This window comes from Carcharodon carcharias, chromosome 6, assembly GCF_017639515.1.
Source record: "Carcharodon carcharias isolate sCarCar2 chromosome 6, sCarCar2.pri, whole genome shotgun sequence".
NCBI lineage: Eukaryota > Metazoa > Chordata > Chondrichthyes > Lamniformes > Lamnidae > Carcharodon > Carcharodon carcharias.
In genome coordinates, this window is record NC_054472.1 from 189694511 (window position 1) to 189711466 (window position 16956).

Below are 16956 nucleotides of genomic sequence, written 5' to 3' on the forward strand. Positions count from 1 at the left end.
GCCCATATACAGTAATTATTAAAAATTAGTCGACTGGTATAAAAAAAATCAAGAAGGTGAATCCAATCATATGGACCTAGAATAAAGTCATGCATAAAAGTGACGTTGCTGTAGTTAACTGTTCATCCAATGTCAATTTGAAACAAAACAGCCTTGTAACGCTGCAAGAAGATTTTTGTAAGGAACAATTAATTTCACTTATCACCCATTAAAATTTTAATAGCAAGAAACACATGAATTTAAGTGGCACTGAAAAAAAATCTGCAGTCACTGTTGGATTTAGTAGTATTTCCAGAAAGCTATTGTACCTACAAGTGTGTGCTAAGCACTCAGTTTTTTACATTTTTCTAGAGCAGTTTTACACTAGCTATCACTTGGAGTGGTTGAAGTGAATAGTATAGCATATCTTGAGGAGAAACTAAATGAATAGAGAAGGGAGAAGAAAATAAAATGATTATGCTGGTTGGGTGAGATGAAGAGGGGTGGGAGGAGGCTCATGTGGAGCAAAAAAAACTTGACATTGACTGGATGGGCTGAATGGCCTGTTTCTGTGCTGTAATTATCATGTAATACTATGTAATGGAATGTTGGGCTTAATCTCAAGGCTGCTGGAATGCAAACCAGTGGAATTTTTGCAACAGCTGTATATAGTTATGGTTAGATTGCATCTGGAGAACTGTGTTCAGTTCCAGGCACCGCATCTCATGAAAGATATTTTGGCCATGGAGAGGATGCAGTGTGCATTCACCAGAATGAAACCGGGGCTAACAGGGTTAAATTATCCAGACAGATTTTTCTCTTCAATATAGGGGATTAAGGGGTGATCTAATTGCAATGTTTAAGATTGGAGGAGTTGCTAGGATCCCCACATCTGCCCTATTTTAGCTGGTGGCAGGAGTACAAAACAAAGGGGGTATAACCTTAAAATTAGAGCTAGGGTTTTTAGGGGTGATGTCAGGAAGCACTTTGTCAGATAAAAGGTAGTGGGAATCTGGAAATCTCTCCCCAAAGAATTCTTGAAGCTGGGAGTCAATTGAAAATTTCAAAACTGAGATTTTTATAAAAGTGAAATGCTGCAGGTGCTGGAAGTCTCAAATACTTTGGATATATTCAGCAAGCCAGGCAGCATCTGTGGCAAGAAACAGAGTTCATTCCTCCAGGTCAATGACCCTTTATCAAAACTGAAGGAGAATAAAAATGTAATAGGTTTTGAGCTAGTGGAAGGGGTGTGGTGGGGGGGAGGGGCAGGGGAGAGGAAAGGAAGAACAAAAGAGAAGGTTTGTGACAGGGTGGAGGATAGATAGATGTGATAGTTTTTTGTTGGATAAGAGTATTAAGGGTTATAGAAGTGTCATGAAATATAATAATTTTTATAAGGTTATTGGGATTTATTGTAAAGTAGGAATAGTGTGGTCTGGATAGTGTGTGTGTGTGTGGGACTTAATTGAATTAAAGACAGCTGGTCTGAAGGCTTTGATATATCAGAAGAGAAGCTAGGTTTGAAATGCTAAATAAGTTAACATGGCTGAAGTTTTAGAACGTGGGGTTTGAATTTTCAGATAAACTAGAGTAGTTGTGAATTTCAAAGAGAGGGTGAAATGTTACACTTAGCCAGAAGAAGCCAAACAGTGTGTTTATTTTTCTCAAAGCTTACTGATAAAATTGGTACTATGAAAGATTTTTCTTATTAGAAAGGTAAAGTCCAAAGACATATTGAGACAATGGGATTTACATTAAAAGGAGAAAAGTATATAAAGGAGATGAGGTTATGTGTAAGGAAAGAAGGCATTCTAAGATCTAACAAGCGTGAAAAGCCTCCAGCCTCTATGTACCAAGTTGTTGCCTATAAGAACCGAAGCTAAGAGAATTCACTGTGAATATCACTGTCCAGGGTATTGTGTGCTTTGCCTGGGTCTGTTAAAATCTATTTTGATTTTACTGTTGAAATGATGATAAATTGAATTATGCTGTTAGAATGGTCTTTGGAAGCCTATTACTATTTCAGAATAACTTGCATTTACACAGACCCTTTAACACAAAAAAAGTCACAAAATACCTAGGAACATAGGAACAGGAGGGAGCTGTTCAGCCCCTCAAGTCATGTTGGATCATTTAATTAGACCATGGCTGATCAATATCATAACGGGGGTGTAACTCGGAGTCAGATTAATTAGGGGAGCTAGGTGTTGTCATAGTAGCAATTTGTAGACCTATGTATGTGCTTAAAATTATTTCTTATAGAAAAATCTCTAAGACTTGGTGGAATTATTACTACTGAATTCAAGGCACACATCTCAAAATAAAGATACAAATTGCAAAACAGCTATAGCAGTTGTTTCAAACTTCCCTCTGGGATTTGAACAATTCAGAGTTTACTATCTGCTGTGCCATAACAGAAGCAAGGTAGATGTATAAAAAGTTATGATATTGATCAGCCATGGTCTAATTAAATGATCCAACATGACTCGAGGGGCTGAACAGCTTCCTCCTGTTCCTATGTTCCTAGGTATTTTGTGACTTTTTTTGTGTTAAAGGGTCTGTGTAAATGCAAGTTATTCTGAAATAGTAATAGGCTTCCAAAGACCATTCCAACAGCATAATTCAATTTATCATCATTTCAAGATGATCATTAAAATTTCCTTCTGCATACAACCTTAATGCCGTGAAATTAGAATACATGAATCATAAAGTCACCAATGGCACAGTAGGAAGCCATTCAGCCCATCAAGCCCTTGCCGTTTCCACCAGAGAAATCCAATCAGTCCCACTCTCCCACTCGGTCTCTGTAGTTTATTTTCTTCAGGTGCCCATCCAATTTCCTTTTGGAATCATTGATTGTTTCCGCTTCCACCACCCTTGTGTGCAACAAGTTCTAGGTCATTACCATTCACTGTGTAAAAAAGTTCTTCCTCACATTCCCCCTGCATCTCTTGCCCAAAATCTTAAATCTATGTTCCCTCATCCTGGTATCATCAGCTAATTGGAAGAGTTTATCCTTGTCTACCTTATCTAAATGTCTCATAGTCTGGTACATCCTTGTCAAATCTCCCCTCAATATCCTTTGCTCCACAAAGAACAACCCCAGCTTCTCCAACCTTGTAACTAAAAGCCCCTCATCCCTGAACCATGTTGGGTAAACCTCCTTTGCTCTCTCTCAGGAGTTGAGGCTGAAATGAGATCAGCCATGATCGTAATGAATGGCCAGGCAGGCTCAAGGGGCTGAATTGCCTACTCCTGCTCCTAGTTCTTATGTTCTTATGTTCAAGGGACCTTCAGATCTTTTCTAAAGTGCGGTGACCAGAATTGGACACAAAACTCTAGTTGGAGCCTAAACAGAGCTTTAAAAAGGTTCAGCATAACTTCCCTGCTTCTGTACTCAATGCCTCTATTTATGAAGCCCAAGATCCCAAACACTTCTCTCAATATGTCCTGCCACCTTCAAAGATCGCTACACATGCCTTTCCAGGTCCCTCTTTTCCTGCACACTGTTTAGAACTGTGTCATTAATTCTATATTGTCTCTCCCTATCCCTCCTGCCAAAATGTATCACCTCATACTTCTCTGTATTAAATTCCATCTGCCACTTGTTTGCCCATTCTGATAGTCCACCTATACCCTGCTGCAGGCAATTTGTAGTGCCCTTACTGTTCGCCACGATTCCAAATTTCGTATTATTGAAAAACTTAGAAATTTTACTTTGTATTTCAAGGTTCAAGTCACATATATATAAAAAAGTTGTTCTAGCACTGACCCTTGGAGAACACCATTTTTTACTACCCTGCAATCTGAAAAATAACAACATACCATGACTCTCTGCTTTCTGTCCTTAAGCAGGTTTTTTTTATCCAATTGCTCATTGGCCCTCCTATTCGATAAGCCACAATTTTGTAAACCAACCCTTTATGCGGGACCTTGTCAAATGCTTTCTTAAAATCCATATAGACAACATCCACCACATTCCCTTCATGAACCTTTTCTGTTATTTGATCAAAAAATTCAACTAAATTAGCCAAGCATGACCTGCCTTTTACAAATTTGATCTGGCTCTCCTTAATTAACTCAAAACTCTCCAAGTGCCTGTTGATTGTTTTTCCCCCGATTAAGGATTCCAAAACATTACCCACCACTGATGTTTGACTAACTGGCCTGTAGTTGCTAGAACTGTCCTTACACCCTTTCTTGCAGAGAACCGGTACTGAAATTACAGCCTTCTTCTACACTGTAACCATTCTATGATTCCATGATTTACTAGAATGCTACTAGCTACAAGGGTCTTCAGTTATATGGACATGCTGAAGAAACTTGGATTTAATAGAGGTCTTCAAAATCATTAACAGTTAAGACTAATTGGACAGCTTCTTCAAAGAGGTGGCATAGGATCGACAGGCCAAATGACCTCATTCTGTGCTGTATCATTCTATGATTCCATGTACGCATGTTAAATAGCTTAAGTCTCCATTAAAATGGCAGCAATAAGAAACAAATAAAAAATAATTCATCAAGCCTTGGTATGTTAATATTTGCTCTGTATAATGTCAAAGCTACAGAATCATTCCATTTACTTCCTCTAACTAATGACATCTTTGCTGTTTAAATTTGTTTTTCAAATTGACATTGTAATGTTGCCTTTTTCCCTTTCCTCTGCTTGGCATCTCTCCCAACAGTCAGCCAGGCTAAGATCAGAAACTCTGTTGGTGATGAAGGGCAGACACAATCTGTGAGTGTGAATACATTTATAATGCCAAAAAATTCCAATCCTTGTGAGGAGTGACTATTATGAACAAGAAGTAATTTATTGCATGGGTCCTTATCAATCCACAGACTGAACTTACCAAGGATGTAGAGGAGATTGACTGGAATGCTACCTGGGATGAGGGAATTCAGTTATGTGCAGAGATTATAGAAGCTGATATTATTCTCCCCAGAGCAGAGAAGTTTAAGAGAAGATTTAAAAGAAGTGTTCAAAACTACAAGTGTAAGTGTGTGTGGCGGGGATGGGGGTTGGGGTTGTGGTGTTGATAGGGGAAATGGTTTTCATTTGCAGGAGGCTTGGTAACCAGAAGATTCCAATTCAAGTCAAAGTGCCAGAGGTGAGATGTAGGAAATGTTTTAACCCAGTGAGTTGTTAAGGTTTGCTGCCTGAAACAGGAGGAAAGAGATTTAACAGTAACATTCAAAAGGAAATTGGATAAATATTTGATAAGAAAAAATTGGAAGGGCTATGGAGAAAGAGTGGTGACAAGTAAGATTAAGCGGATAGCTCTTTCAAAGAACTGGCACAGACACAATGACCAAGTGGCCTCCTTCTTAGTCTAATATGAGAAAATCATAGTGTATAATAATTTCTCTTTATTTGCAAAGTACTTCCAACTGCCCCCTTAGAAAATGGTTAAACACCTTAGGACTGACCTTGCAAAGACACTGTCCGGTTACAGGATCACACACCGTCGGCTGTGTTGCTTCACGGTTACAGTTACAGGGAACACAGTCCGGGTAACGGGAGTAACCAACAGAACAGCGGTCACACTGGCGGCCTGTTACTTTTGATTTGCATCTAAATGGAAAAGGTACATGAAATTAAATTGCTCACAGCTGGTCTATGGAGCACATTTCTTTCTAAAATAATCTCTTAGTATTTTCAATATATTTGCTTTTGGATAACTATTATTACTTTTAAAGTTAAGAACTAAATTGGCTGAATTTAAGTCTGCCATGTTCCTCTTAGTCCCATTACTGCACGCATAAAGAAAGACTAAGATTTATATAGCGTCTTTCACAACCTCAGGATATCCCAAAGTGCTTCACAGATATTGGACAGAATATTTTTGAAATATTGTCATGATTATAATGATTTTAGTGGTGTTAGCTGAGGGATAAATATTGGCCAGTACACTGGGGATAACCCCCTGCCCATCTTCAAAGCAGTGCCATGGGTTCTGAGAAGGCAGATGGTGCCTAGAATAGAATGGACCGAAAGTCCATAGAGTTTAGAAGAAGGAGAGGTGACCTTATTAAAACATATAAGATTCTGAGAGGTCTTGACAGGGTTTTAACCAAGAGGCTGTTTCCTCTGCTGGGAAATCTAGAATTAGGGGCTGAATTTTCCCTCCGTTGGGGGCGGTTGCGCAGGAGCGAGCACGAACCTGATTGACACCCCCGATCGGGTGCGCGCCACCATTTTATGTGGACAGGCCAAGGCTGAGCGCTTCCTATGCGGGTGGGGCAGATTCCTGAGTCGCGAAAGAGAGCAGAAATCTCCGAGGCACAGAGGTGCCTCAGGGAGATTAGCATAAGTCTTGAAAAATGTAATATAGGTCAAACAAAATTTTAAGAACATGTCTCCTCATGTGAAACTATCACTTGAGCTGGGACATGTCCATTAGTTTTTTCAAAAAATGTTATTTAATTAATGAACCCTTCATGAAACCTCATCCCAATTACTTTGTTAAAGGCCGCTGAACTAACAATCTAAATGACACGTGTTGATGTTGGGATACCCGCCTGAAGTCACCGTGTGTCATTTTATGCGTCAGCGAGTGAGCCCCGCCCCTGCTCGTCAACGGGAAAATTCTTTCCTAGGGGTCAAATTCCCGGAACTCACTCCCTAACAGTGGGTGTAACTACACCACAGGGACTGCAGCAGCTCAGGAAGGCAGCTCATCACCACCTTCTGAAGGGCAATTAGCAATGGGCAATAAATGCTGGCCCAGCCAGCGACACCCACATCCATAAATGAATTTTAAAAAGCCATAGATAAAATAATTGAAGAGAAGTTTCTTCACTCAAAGGGTAATGAATCTTTGGAATTCTCTACTCCAGAGGGTTGTGGATGATCAATCCACATTGTGGATTTCATGGCTGAAATCAATAAGCTTTTAGTCTCTATGGGATCAAAGGATAAAGGGATAAGGCAGGAAATTAGGGATTGGGCAGGAAAGTGTAGTTAGTAGAGGTAGACGAACTTCTTATGGGTTATGCCTTGGTTTAACAATCCATCCCAAAGGCGTCACCCCCCCCAACCCCACCCAATAGTGCAGCACTCCCTCAGTTCTGTGCTGAGACTGAAAGTCTGCATTACGTGCTCATAGGCAGAATTTCACCCATGTTGGGGGGGCTTGGCAGGGACGGGTGGGGGTGGTCAGGAAGCCGACCGAAAGGCGATTTCACGCTGGTGTGCCAATTAAGGCCCGCCCAGCGTAAAACACGAGCTGCAGCGCTTAGCGTTGCCTGTGCAGGCGAAGGTGGAGTGTGAGCGGGGTGAGTGCGGACTTTGCCCATGCACACGACTGCGCGCTGGCAAATCTCCCTGAAGCACAGAGCTGCCTCAGGGAGATGAACAGGTTTAAAAAAGAAAAATAAAGATTTTATAAATGTTATAAAACATGTCACCTCATGTGACTCTGTCACATAAGCAGGGACATGTTATTAATGAAAAATTAAAGTTTTTATTTTATTTTAATTTGCTTTTGGAAACCTCACCCTGCCTGTGGATGAGGTTTCCAAAAAAGTGCAAAGGCAGCTTGGCCTCTTCGCCTGGCCGCCAACCGTAAGGTTGGACAGGTAGCGCAAAACTTCTTTTAATGAACTTTTAAATGGCCTTAATAGGCCCTTTAATTGTTGGCAGGCCGTGCTGCTGACTCCGGCATGTGCCCACCGACTGAAATATCGTGTGAGTACGCGATGATGTTGGGACGCTCGCCTGATGTCATCGCGCGTCATTTTACGCTTGGTTTTGTCGGGGGCACGTCCGCCTGCTGAGCTAAAAGTTTTACCCCATGTCTCTAGGGGGGCACTTAAACTCTCAGGCTTCTGACTCAGAGACCAGGAGTTTCACATCTGGCTTAGGAACCCAGCTGCCGGCTCACTTCCCGGCACTAACCCCCCCCCCAGGCTAGTTAATGGCAGGGAACAGGCTTGCTGTCCAATCAGAAGTCATGGGCAGGCTCCCAAGACTGAAAGGACAACATATCTAACAGATTGTCAGCCCCCACCAGTTGAGGTGGGGGCTGCAGATTTGGAGATAGAGAAGGAGCGTTTCAACATGGAGGTGCCTTCTGAAGAGGACGTCAGTTATTTTTGTGTTTTAAAATGGCCACAGCTGCCTGGCTGTGATTGTGGAGGGACAACCCCTTCATGGGGTGGTGGCCAGTCCCAGAAGTAAAAACTGGGAAATAGGAATGCTGGTTCCAGCTGTTTTTCCTTCTGGGAGTGGTCGCAGCTATGGCCCAGCAGCCATTATGGGAGGGGGGGGAGGGTTCTCGTATGATCCACAGCACCCCCACCACCTCCCAACTACCCCTCACTCCCCACTCGGAGCCCACCATGTCAGTCTGGATGGTGGCGGGAACCAGCATGGAAGCCAGTGGCATGAAGATGCGCGCCTCCCCAAATCCAATCTCAGCCCCAATCCATTTGAAAAGCTGGCCCTGAGAAAGTTACTCACTCAGCCACAGCTGACACCTATTAAATGACTATAACACCGTGAAGATCTAATGAATCCAAGAAAGGCAATGTTGAAAACTGGAAAGTGAACATTGTAAATAAGAGCATTAAAGAATACTATAAAATACCTCAAGCATCATTTCAGGAATAAGCCATCGATTGTCCCATTCACTGAAGAAGGAACATCAGGAAATAGAGCTATTAAAAGATTACTTATCTGGGTACTGGGAAGGTGATCAGACACTCTGTTCATTGAAACCAAGAGGCAGTAAGATGAGGCCACTCTTGGACCTATACATACTAGCAATCTGCTACATTTACAGTATCACAGCACCTTTGCAGTGCAGAAGGAGGCCATTCAGCCCATCAAGTCTGTACTGGCTCTCTGAAAGAGCATTCCACCTAGTCCTACTCCCTTGCCTTATCCCCATAATCTTGCACATTCTATCTATTAATAATTTTTAATTTTATGGATTATTTTAAGGGTCCACCATAATATTTGAAACGTGCTTCCATCTGCAATCAGATATCTCAGAGATGAGATACTGTTTCATGTGGTGCATATTTTGCATACACATTGGCCGGGATTTTACAGCCCCGTTGTGGTGGGACCCACCCGTGGGAGGTTCAGCGGCCCAGCCAAGAGATCCCGGCAGTGGGCAGGGCTGTAAAATCCCGCCCATAGTCTTTGATTTTTGTTTAACCGTTTTAAGATCCTGAATCTTTTACTGAATGGTCATTCCAGTGCCTGGTTCCAGCTCCACCACAGTTCTTCAGTTCCGAAAATGGTCATTCATACCTCCACTATTTCCATACTCTCCTGACTGGCCATCCATTTTCCATCCATTAACTTGGGCTCATCCAAAACTTTGCTGCCCGTATCCTAACCAAGTCCCATTAACTCAAATGCCCCGTGCTTGCTGACCTACGTTGGCTCCCAGTCCAGCAACACCTCGATTTAAAAAAATCTGATCCTTGTTTTCAAAGTCCTCCATGGCCTCACCCCGCCCAACCTCTGTAACCTCCTACAGTCCTACAACCCTCCAAAATCTCTATATCACAGCTGGCATCTTGAAAAATCCCCGATTTTAACTGCTCCGCAGTTGGGAACCTTGCCTTCTGCTGCCGAAACCCTAAGCTCTGGAAATCCCTCTCTCACCTCTCCTTCCTTTAAGATGCTTCTTAAACCCTAGCTCTTTGACCAAGCTGTCATAATACTTCCTTATACAGACTGGTATCAAACTTTGTTTGAAAATGCTCCTGTGAAACGCCTTGAGAAGTTGTACTACATTAAAGATACTACATAAATGCAAGTTGTTGGTGTTTGTTGCCAACTATTTTGGCGATGCCAGTGAGAAGTGAGAGCATTGTTTAGTGTAGTTCTACCTACCGACACTGCCCAGTTTGTCGATTGCAGTCTGGATTTGCAGGTGTGGTGATTCCTTCTCGTGAACAGTTGCATTTTTCACAGCCGGCCAGAGGGTGGTAACTGAAGGTTTGTTTAACACATGATTCGCATGAAGGCTTCACCGTTTGAGGAGGGCAGATGCATTGGCCTGTGACCTCATCACACAGGCGCCTTCCACAATTGCAAGCTTAAGATGAAACAAAAAATGCAGGAAGTTTGCTTCTTTTGTCCCCCAAATTAACATTTTTTATAACAAATAAAACTTTGAACTGATACAAGTGGGTATCAGATACATCGATACAAAATTATACCCAATACATGGATGCGATTTAGCAACATATATTCTTTTTAAATAAGCCAGAAATTAATTACAGAGAAGTTATTACATGAAAACAGGTCATTCTGCCCAAAAGACCATGTCTGCCCTTCATTGCTATCCGTATGATATAGAGGCTCAATTCTATTAGTGTTGGTCTTGGAAAGATTGGTTCTGAGAGGAAGACAGTCTGGTCTTCTCTGCATGTTGTCACCAAAAGCTGACTACACCCCTCAAATACCGATATTTGGCATGTATTCATCCCTATGGGGACAGTTTTGGAGGGGGTGGGCTGGCTTGGTGACACATTCCTGCCTCTATGCGCTTTTTATGGAGGCAGCCTCCTTGTGGTACAGCCACCTGTCTAGTTGCAGCGGGTAGCCTATTAGGGTACTTAATAAGGCAATCAACCCCTATTCCGGTAATGGATTGAGATTTTTCTGACTGTTCACGGAGCCAGGTAGCAAAGGTGGCTTCACAGTGGGAGATCAGAGATGTGAAACATTTGAGGCCATTTATTAATTGCCCACAGTAAATCGCAATGCTCAGGTTTCCTCAACCAGAAGGCATGGTATTATAGCCATTTCATGGATATCCCCGCTGATGTACCTGCTGCAATGGCAACCACACCCCTCCAAATGAAGGTGCCCCCATGGCGATGTTGCCCCTCCTGAGCTCCTGAGAAAGAGGCTGGAGGCCCTTTCCACAGGACATGCTGAATCGATCTCCCAGTGCTGGAGCCCGGCCTCCATTCCCAATTGGAAGGGTGCCCGGAGCTCTTACTTGGCCTCCTCTGGAGTTCCACCACAGCCACTTCTGGGTTTGCGATCAGGAATTGAGCCCAATGTTGGGATTGCCATCCACCTGGGAAAATTCAGGCCCATAATACTATATGATCAAATGAAAGTTAGAACTGGACAAATATTTGAAAAGGAAAAAAAGAATGGTACCAGAGATGAGGAACTTCAGTTATGAGGTAAGATTAGAGAAGTTGGGACTCTTCTGTGGAGAAAAGAAGACTGAGAGGGGATGTGATAGAGGTATTCAAAATCATGAGGGGTCTGGGCAGAGTAGATAGGGAGAAATTGTTCCCACTCATGAAAGGATCGAGAATAAGAGGGCACAAATTTAAATTAATTGGCAAAAGAAGCAAAAGCAACATGAGAAAAATCTTTTTCACAGAGCAAGTAACTAGGGTCTGGAATGCACTGCCTGAGAGTGTGTGGGTGGGGGTTCAATGGAGGCATTCAAGGGGGAGTTAGGCTGACTATTTGAAAAGAAACAATCTGCAGGGTTATGGGGAGAATGCGCGAGAATGGCATTAGGTGAAAGGCTCATTTGGAGAGTCGGTGCAGACACGATGGGCTGAATGGCCTCCTTCCGTGCTGTAACAATGCTGTGCAAATTTTACAAGGTTCTTTCAAATAGCTCATGCAGCTACAATGAGCTGAATAGCTCATTCTTTACTGTATCACTACAATTCTACAATCACATCATCAAGGGAGGGAGGCAGCAATAGACAATAGGACTGTGCTTGTCTGGTGATGCTGCTATGTCTCCTGTCTTTGATAGGATGACCTCATTACCAGGGAAGTCAATTTAGGATATGGATTGAGTTTTACAATTTCATCTCCAAAAATAGAACATAAATTTATAACTAGATAGAATTTATTGTGCCTTGTTATATTGTCAAAACGTCTCAAAGTGCCTAATATAACTCTCCTGCCTGATTATTTTGCAATTGTACAGATGCCTACTTACGTCGGCAATTGGGAAACATAAAATAGCCAGTGGCACATCTGTCACATCGACGTCCAATAACATTTGGCCGGCAGGAACACTGGCCTCCAAATGGATTACATGCAGGGCTGGTGGCACCTTCTTCATTACACTGACAGGATACAGCTCCATTATTGTAGAATGCCACGAGTGACTTTGCAGAATCTGTACAGAATCGGGATGATGTAGCTGGACTGAAAAACAGAATTACATAGAATTTCCAGCACAGATCTAAACTGGTATTTATGCTCCATTGAAACATCCTACCAGTTAACTTCATCTCATCCTATTGGCATAACATTCTATTCTCCCTCATGTACATTTCTAGCTGCCCTTTAAGTGCGTCTATAGTATATAGGGCAGCAGCTGTTTAGGAACACCACCACCTGTAAGTTCTCCTCCAAGCCACAAGCCATCCTGACTTGGAATTATTTTTTTTCTTTATTCTTTCATAGGATGTGGGTGTCGCTCGCAAAGCCAGCATTTGTTACCCATCCCTTGTTGCTCTTAAACTGACTGGCTTGCTAGGCCATTTTGGAGGGCAGTTTTAAGAGTCAACCAGATTGCTGTGGGTCTGGAGTCACGTGTGGGCCAGACCAGGTAAGGATGGCAGATTTCCTTCCCTAATGAACATTTGTGAATGAGATTTTTTTTTATGGTGATAGCTCCATGGTCATCGTTAAATGGTGGCTCACCACCACCATCTTCTCAAGGGCAGATTTATTAATTGAATTTAAATTCCACCAGTTGCCATAATTGGATGTGAACCCATGTCCCTAGGATATTAGTCTGTGCCTCTGGATTGCTAGTTTATGAAAGGACAGCTGATGTCCAGATTTATTAATAGAATTTAAATTCCACCAGCTGCCATAGTGGGCATTACTAATTCAGTGACATTACCACTACATCACCATCTCCTCCAATGTCACCATGCTTTCACTGTCGCTGGGTCAAAATCCTGGAACTCCCTCCCTAACAACACTGTGGATATACCTACATCATAGGGCCTGCAACGGTTCAAGAAGGCAGCTCACCATCACCTCCTCAAGGGGCAATTAGATATGGGCAATAAATTCTAGCCTAGCCAGCGATGCCCACATCCTATTTTTAAAAATTAATTCCTGAATTGTGGGCTTGGCTGGCTGTGTCAGCGTCAATTGCCCATCCCTAGTTGCTCTTGAGAAAGTGGTGGTGAGCTGCCTTCTTGAACCGCTGCAGTCCATGTGGTGTAGGTACACCCACAGTGCTGTTAGGAAGGGACTTCCAGGATTTTGACCCAGCGACAGTGAAGGAACGGTGATAAATTTCCAAGTCAGGATGGTGAGTGACTTGGTGGGGGGGGGAACTTCCAGTCGGTGGTGTTCCCATCTTATCAGCTGCCCTTGTCCTTCTAGATAGTAGTGGTCGTGGGTTTGGAAGTTGCTGTCGAAGGAATCTTGGTGAATTCCTGCAGTGCATCTTGTAGATGGTACACACTGCTGCTACTGTGCGTCAATGGTAGAGGGAGTGAATGTTTGTGGATGTGGTGCCAAACAGGCAGCTGCTTTGTCCTGGATGGTGTCAAGCTTCTTGAGTGTTGTGGGAGCTGCACTTATCCAGGCAAGTGGAGAGTATTTCATCACATTCCTGACTTGTGCCTTGTAGATGGCGGACAGGCTTTGGGGAGTCAGGAGGTGAGTTATTCATCACATGATTCCAAGCCTGCTCTTGTAGCCACAGTATTTAACTGGCTAGTCCAGTTCAGTTCCTGGCCAATGGTAACCCCCAAGATGTTGATAGTGGGAGATTCAGTGATGGTGATGCCATTGAACATCAGGGGTCGATGGTTGGATTCTCTCTTGTTGGACATGGTCATTGCCTGACACTTGTGTGGTGCGAATGTTACTTGACACCTGTCAGCCCAAGCCTGCATATTGTCCAGGTCTTGCTGCATTTGGACATAGACTGCTTCAGTATCTGAAGAGTCATGAATGGTGCTGAACATTGTGCAATCATCAGCGAACATCCCCACTTATGATCTTATGATCGAAAGAAGGTCATTGACGAAGCAGCTGAAGACGGTTGGGCTGAGGACACTACCCTGAGGAACTTCTGCAGTGATGTCCTGGAGCTGAGATGACTGACCTCCAACAAGCTCAACCATCTTCCTTTCTGCTAGGTCGTCTCCAACCAGCAGAGAGTTTTCCCCCTGATTCCCACTGATTCCAGTTTTGCTAGGGCTCCTTGATGCCACACTCGGTCAAATGCTGCCTTGATATCAAAGGCAGTCACTCTCACCTCACCTCAGGAGTTCAGCTCTTTTGTCCATGTTTGAACCAAGGCTGTAATGAGGTCAGGAGCTGAGGTCCTGGCAGAACCCAAACTGGGTGTCAGTGAGCAGGTTATTGCTAAGCAAGTGCCGCTTGATAGCACTGTTGATGACTAATTGGTGACCATTGATATGAAAGAATATAAAAATTGTCACCACTTTCTGGGTAAAGCAGTTTCTCCTGAATTTCTTATTAAGTTTATTAGTGACTAACTTATATTATATTTATATTCTTATATTAATATTGATGTCCTCTTGTTTTGGACTCTCCCACAAGCATTAATATTTTTATACATCTTTCCTATTAAACTCGGTCTTTTTGGATGCGATCAACCAAGACACCATCCGTCCTTCAGGTGAATGTAAGAGATCCCAAATCCTATTTTGAGGTACAGCAGGGGAGTTCTTCCCAGTGTCCTAGGGCTAATATTTACCCATCAATCAACATCATATTAAAAAAACAGATTATCTGGTCATTTTCACATTGCTGTTTGTGGGAACTTATTATGTGTAAATTGGCTGCTTTGTTCTCTATAACAGTGACCACACTTCAAAGTTATATCTGTAAAGCCTTTCCTAAGTTGTGAAAGGCGCTATAAAAATGCAATTATTTCTTTATTTCATCATATTATCTAAACAATAATAATTGTGAATGTTCAGGTATTTGTTTTTAATTTTAGTTTCCTCTCTTTTATTCTGCTAATTATGGCAGTCCTAGCTTAATCTATGGCCGGGAAGGCAAAAAGATCCTGGGTTTTCCAGATGCTATTTCCTATTCAGTCATGAAGAGGTGAAATAGAGAGGTACAGGTGCTTCATGACATGACTGCTTTTCTCACTTTATAAAAATATGTAGCCGAAACCTGAGACTTGCTACTTCTCTACAGTGTACTACCTGGGCAATTGATATTAGCTGTCCGTTCATGAGTAGAAAAAGCTGCAAATGCTACAAGTACTGGATCATTGAATCACAAACATGGAACAAGGCCATTTGGCCCATTATGCCTGTGCTGGTTATTTGAAAGAGCTATTGAATTAGTCTCATTTCCCTCTGTTCCTTACCTATTGCCCTGTAAATTTCAAAGCCCTGCTATTTAACTCAAATATTTTCTGTTTTTGTTTCAGATTTCCAGTCTCTGCAACATTTTGATTTGTACATTTAAATACTTACTCGTTCTGCAGGATTTGTTTCCAACAATCTTGTGCTTCATAGAACATTTCTGTGGGAATGCACAGCCCAATTCCAAAAAGATTGCACGTGCCTCTGGCAGCTTAACATTCCTGTATTGCTAAGACAGTATATTTAGGTCCTGGCCTTATATTCTAGTCTTCATATGGGACTCCAACTGTATTTAAAGTGGGAGACTGAACAGCTAAGGCTGTTTGACCTTTAAATAACAGAACTTTATAGCAGTTGTGGCGTAGTGGTGATGTCACTCGGTTAGTAAGCGTAGGCCCAGTCTAATTTCCTGGGGAGATGGGTTCAAATCCCATCACAGCAGCTGGTGAAATTTAAATTCAATTATCAAATCTGGAATTGAAAGCTGTTCTCGGTGATGGTGACCTTGAAACCATTATGGTAAAAACCAATCTGGTTTATTAATGCCCTTTAGGGAAGGAAATCTGCTGTCCTTGCCTGGTCTTGCCTACATGTGACTCCAGTCCCAGAATAATCTGATTGACTCTTAACTTCTCCCTGAACTGGACGAGCAAGCCACTCAGTTGTATCAAACTGCTACAGAAAAGTTAATAAGGAATGAAACCAGATGGATCATTCCGCATCGACCTAGGCGCCAGAAACAGCAATGGCAAACCAGACCTGGTTGACACTGCCAAGTCCTCCTTACTAACATCTGGGGCCTTCTGCCCGAATTGGGAGAGCTGTCACACAGACTGGTCAAGCAACAGCCTGACACAGTCATAGTCACAGAATCGTACCTTACAGACAATGTCTCAGGCACTATCATCACCATCCCTGGGTTTGTCCTGTCCCACTGACAGAGGTGGAAGGCAGTGGCGTACACTCAGGAGGGAATTGGCCTGAGAGTCCTCAACATTGACTGTGGACCCCATGAAGTCTCATGGCATCGAGTCAAACATGGGCAAGGAAACCTCCTAATGATTACCACCTAACTTAACCCCCCACCACCTTAACCCCCACCCCACCACCCCCCTCCCTCAGCTGATGAATCAATGCTCCTCCACGCTGAACACCACTTGAAAGAACCAAACTCATGACCTTGACCACCTAGAAATGGCTAATCCAACCTGCAAGTCGCTGCCCACAACCCACAGCCCTCTATGTGGTCCCTGGAGCGATTGTTGAAAACAACAGTAAGATGGTCATTGAGGTTGAATATTTCTGTGGGGAACTGCTCCTCCAACCACAGCCTGTTTCTCTCCTGTGTTTGCTGCTGATAGGCTCAATAGCTTTCCCGTGGCTCTAGTCGCTTTTTCCTGGTTCCCAGTGCTTCTGCTCAGCTTCAGCCACCTTCCGCTGGCTCCAGATGCTTTGACCCGACTCTGGCTGCTATTCCCCAGTTCTCGCTACGTTCCAACGGCTCTTGGCGCTCTCCTTGGCGAACATCCACATTCAGGCGACACTAGGCCACAGGCCTGGGTCTAGGTCTCTCTTCCGCTCTCATTGCACCTACACCACCCCTGCCTCAGCCAGCCAATTTACCAATTGAGAGTGAGTGAGTGA

The 16956-nt window shown here is 43.1% G+C and overlaps 1 protein-coding gene across 1 annotated transcript in view; it reads right to left on the reverse strand.

The window, feature by feature from the left end:
- The window catches only part of LOC121279009 (laminin subunit alpha-3-like), a 509546-nt gene that overhangs the window by 144754 nt on the left and 347836 nt on the right, over positions 1-16956 (reverse strand). The window contains exons 33-35 of the mRNA XM_041189741.1: positions 11928-12139; positions 9833-10037; positions 5410-5554 (exon numbers count right to left, since the gene is read on the reverse strand). Of these exons, the coding sequence (XP_041045675.1) occupies positions 5410-5554; positions 9833-10037; positions 11928-12139 (562 nt within the window). The remainder of the gene's footprint in view (positions 1-5409; positions 5555-9832; positions 10038-11927; positions 12140-16956) is intronic.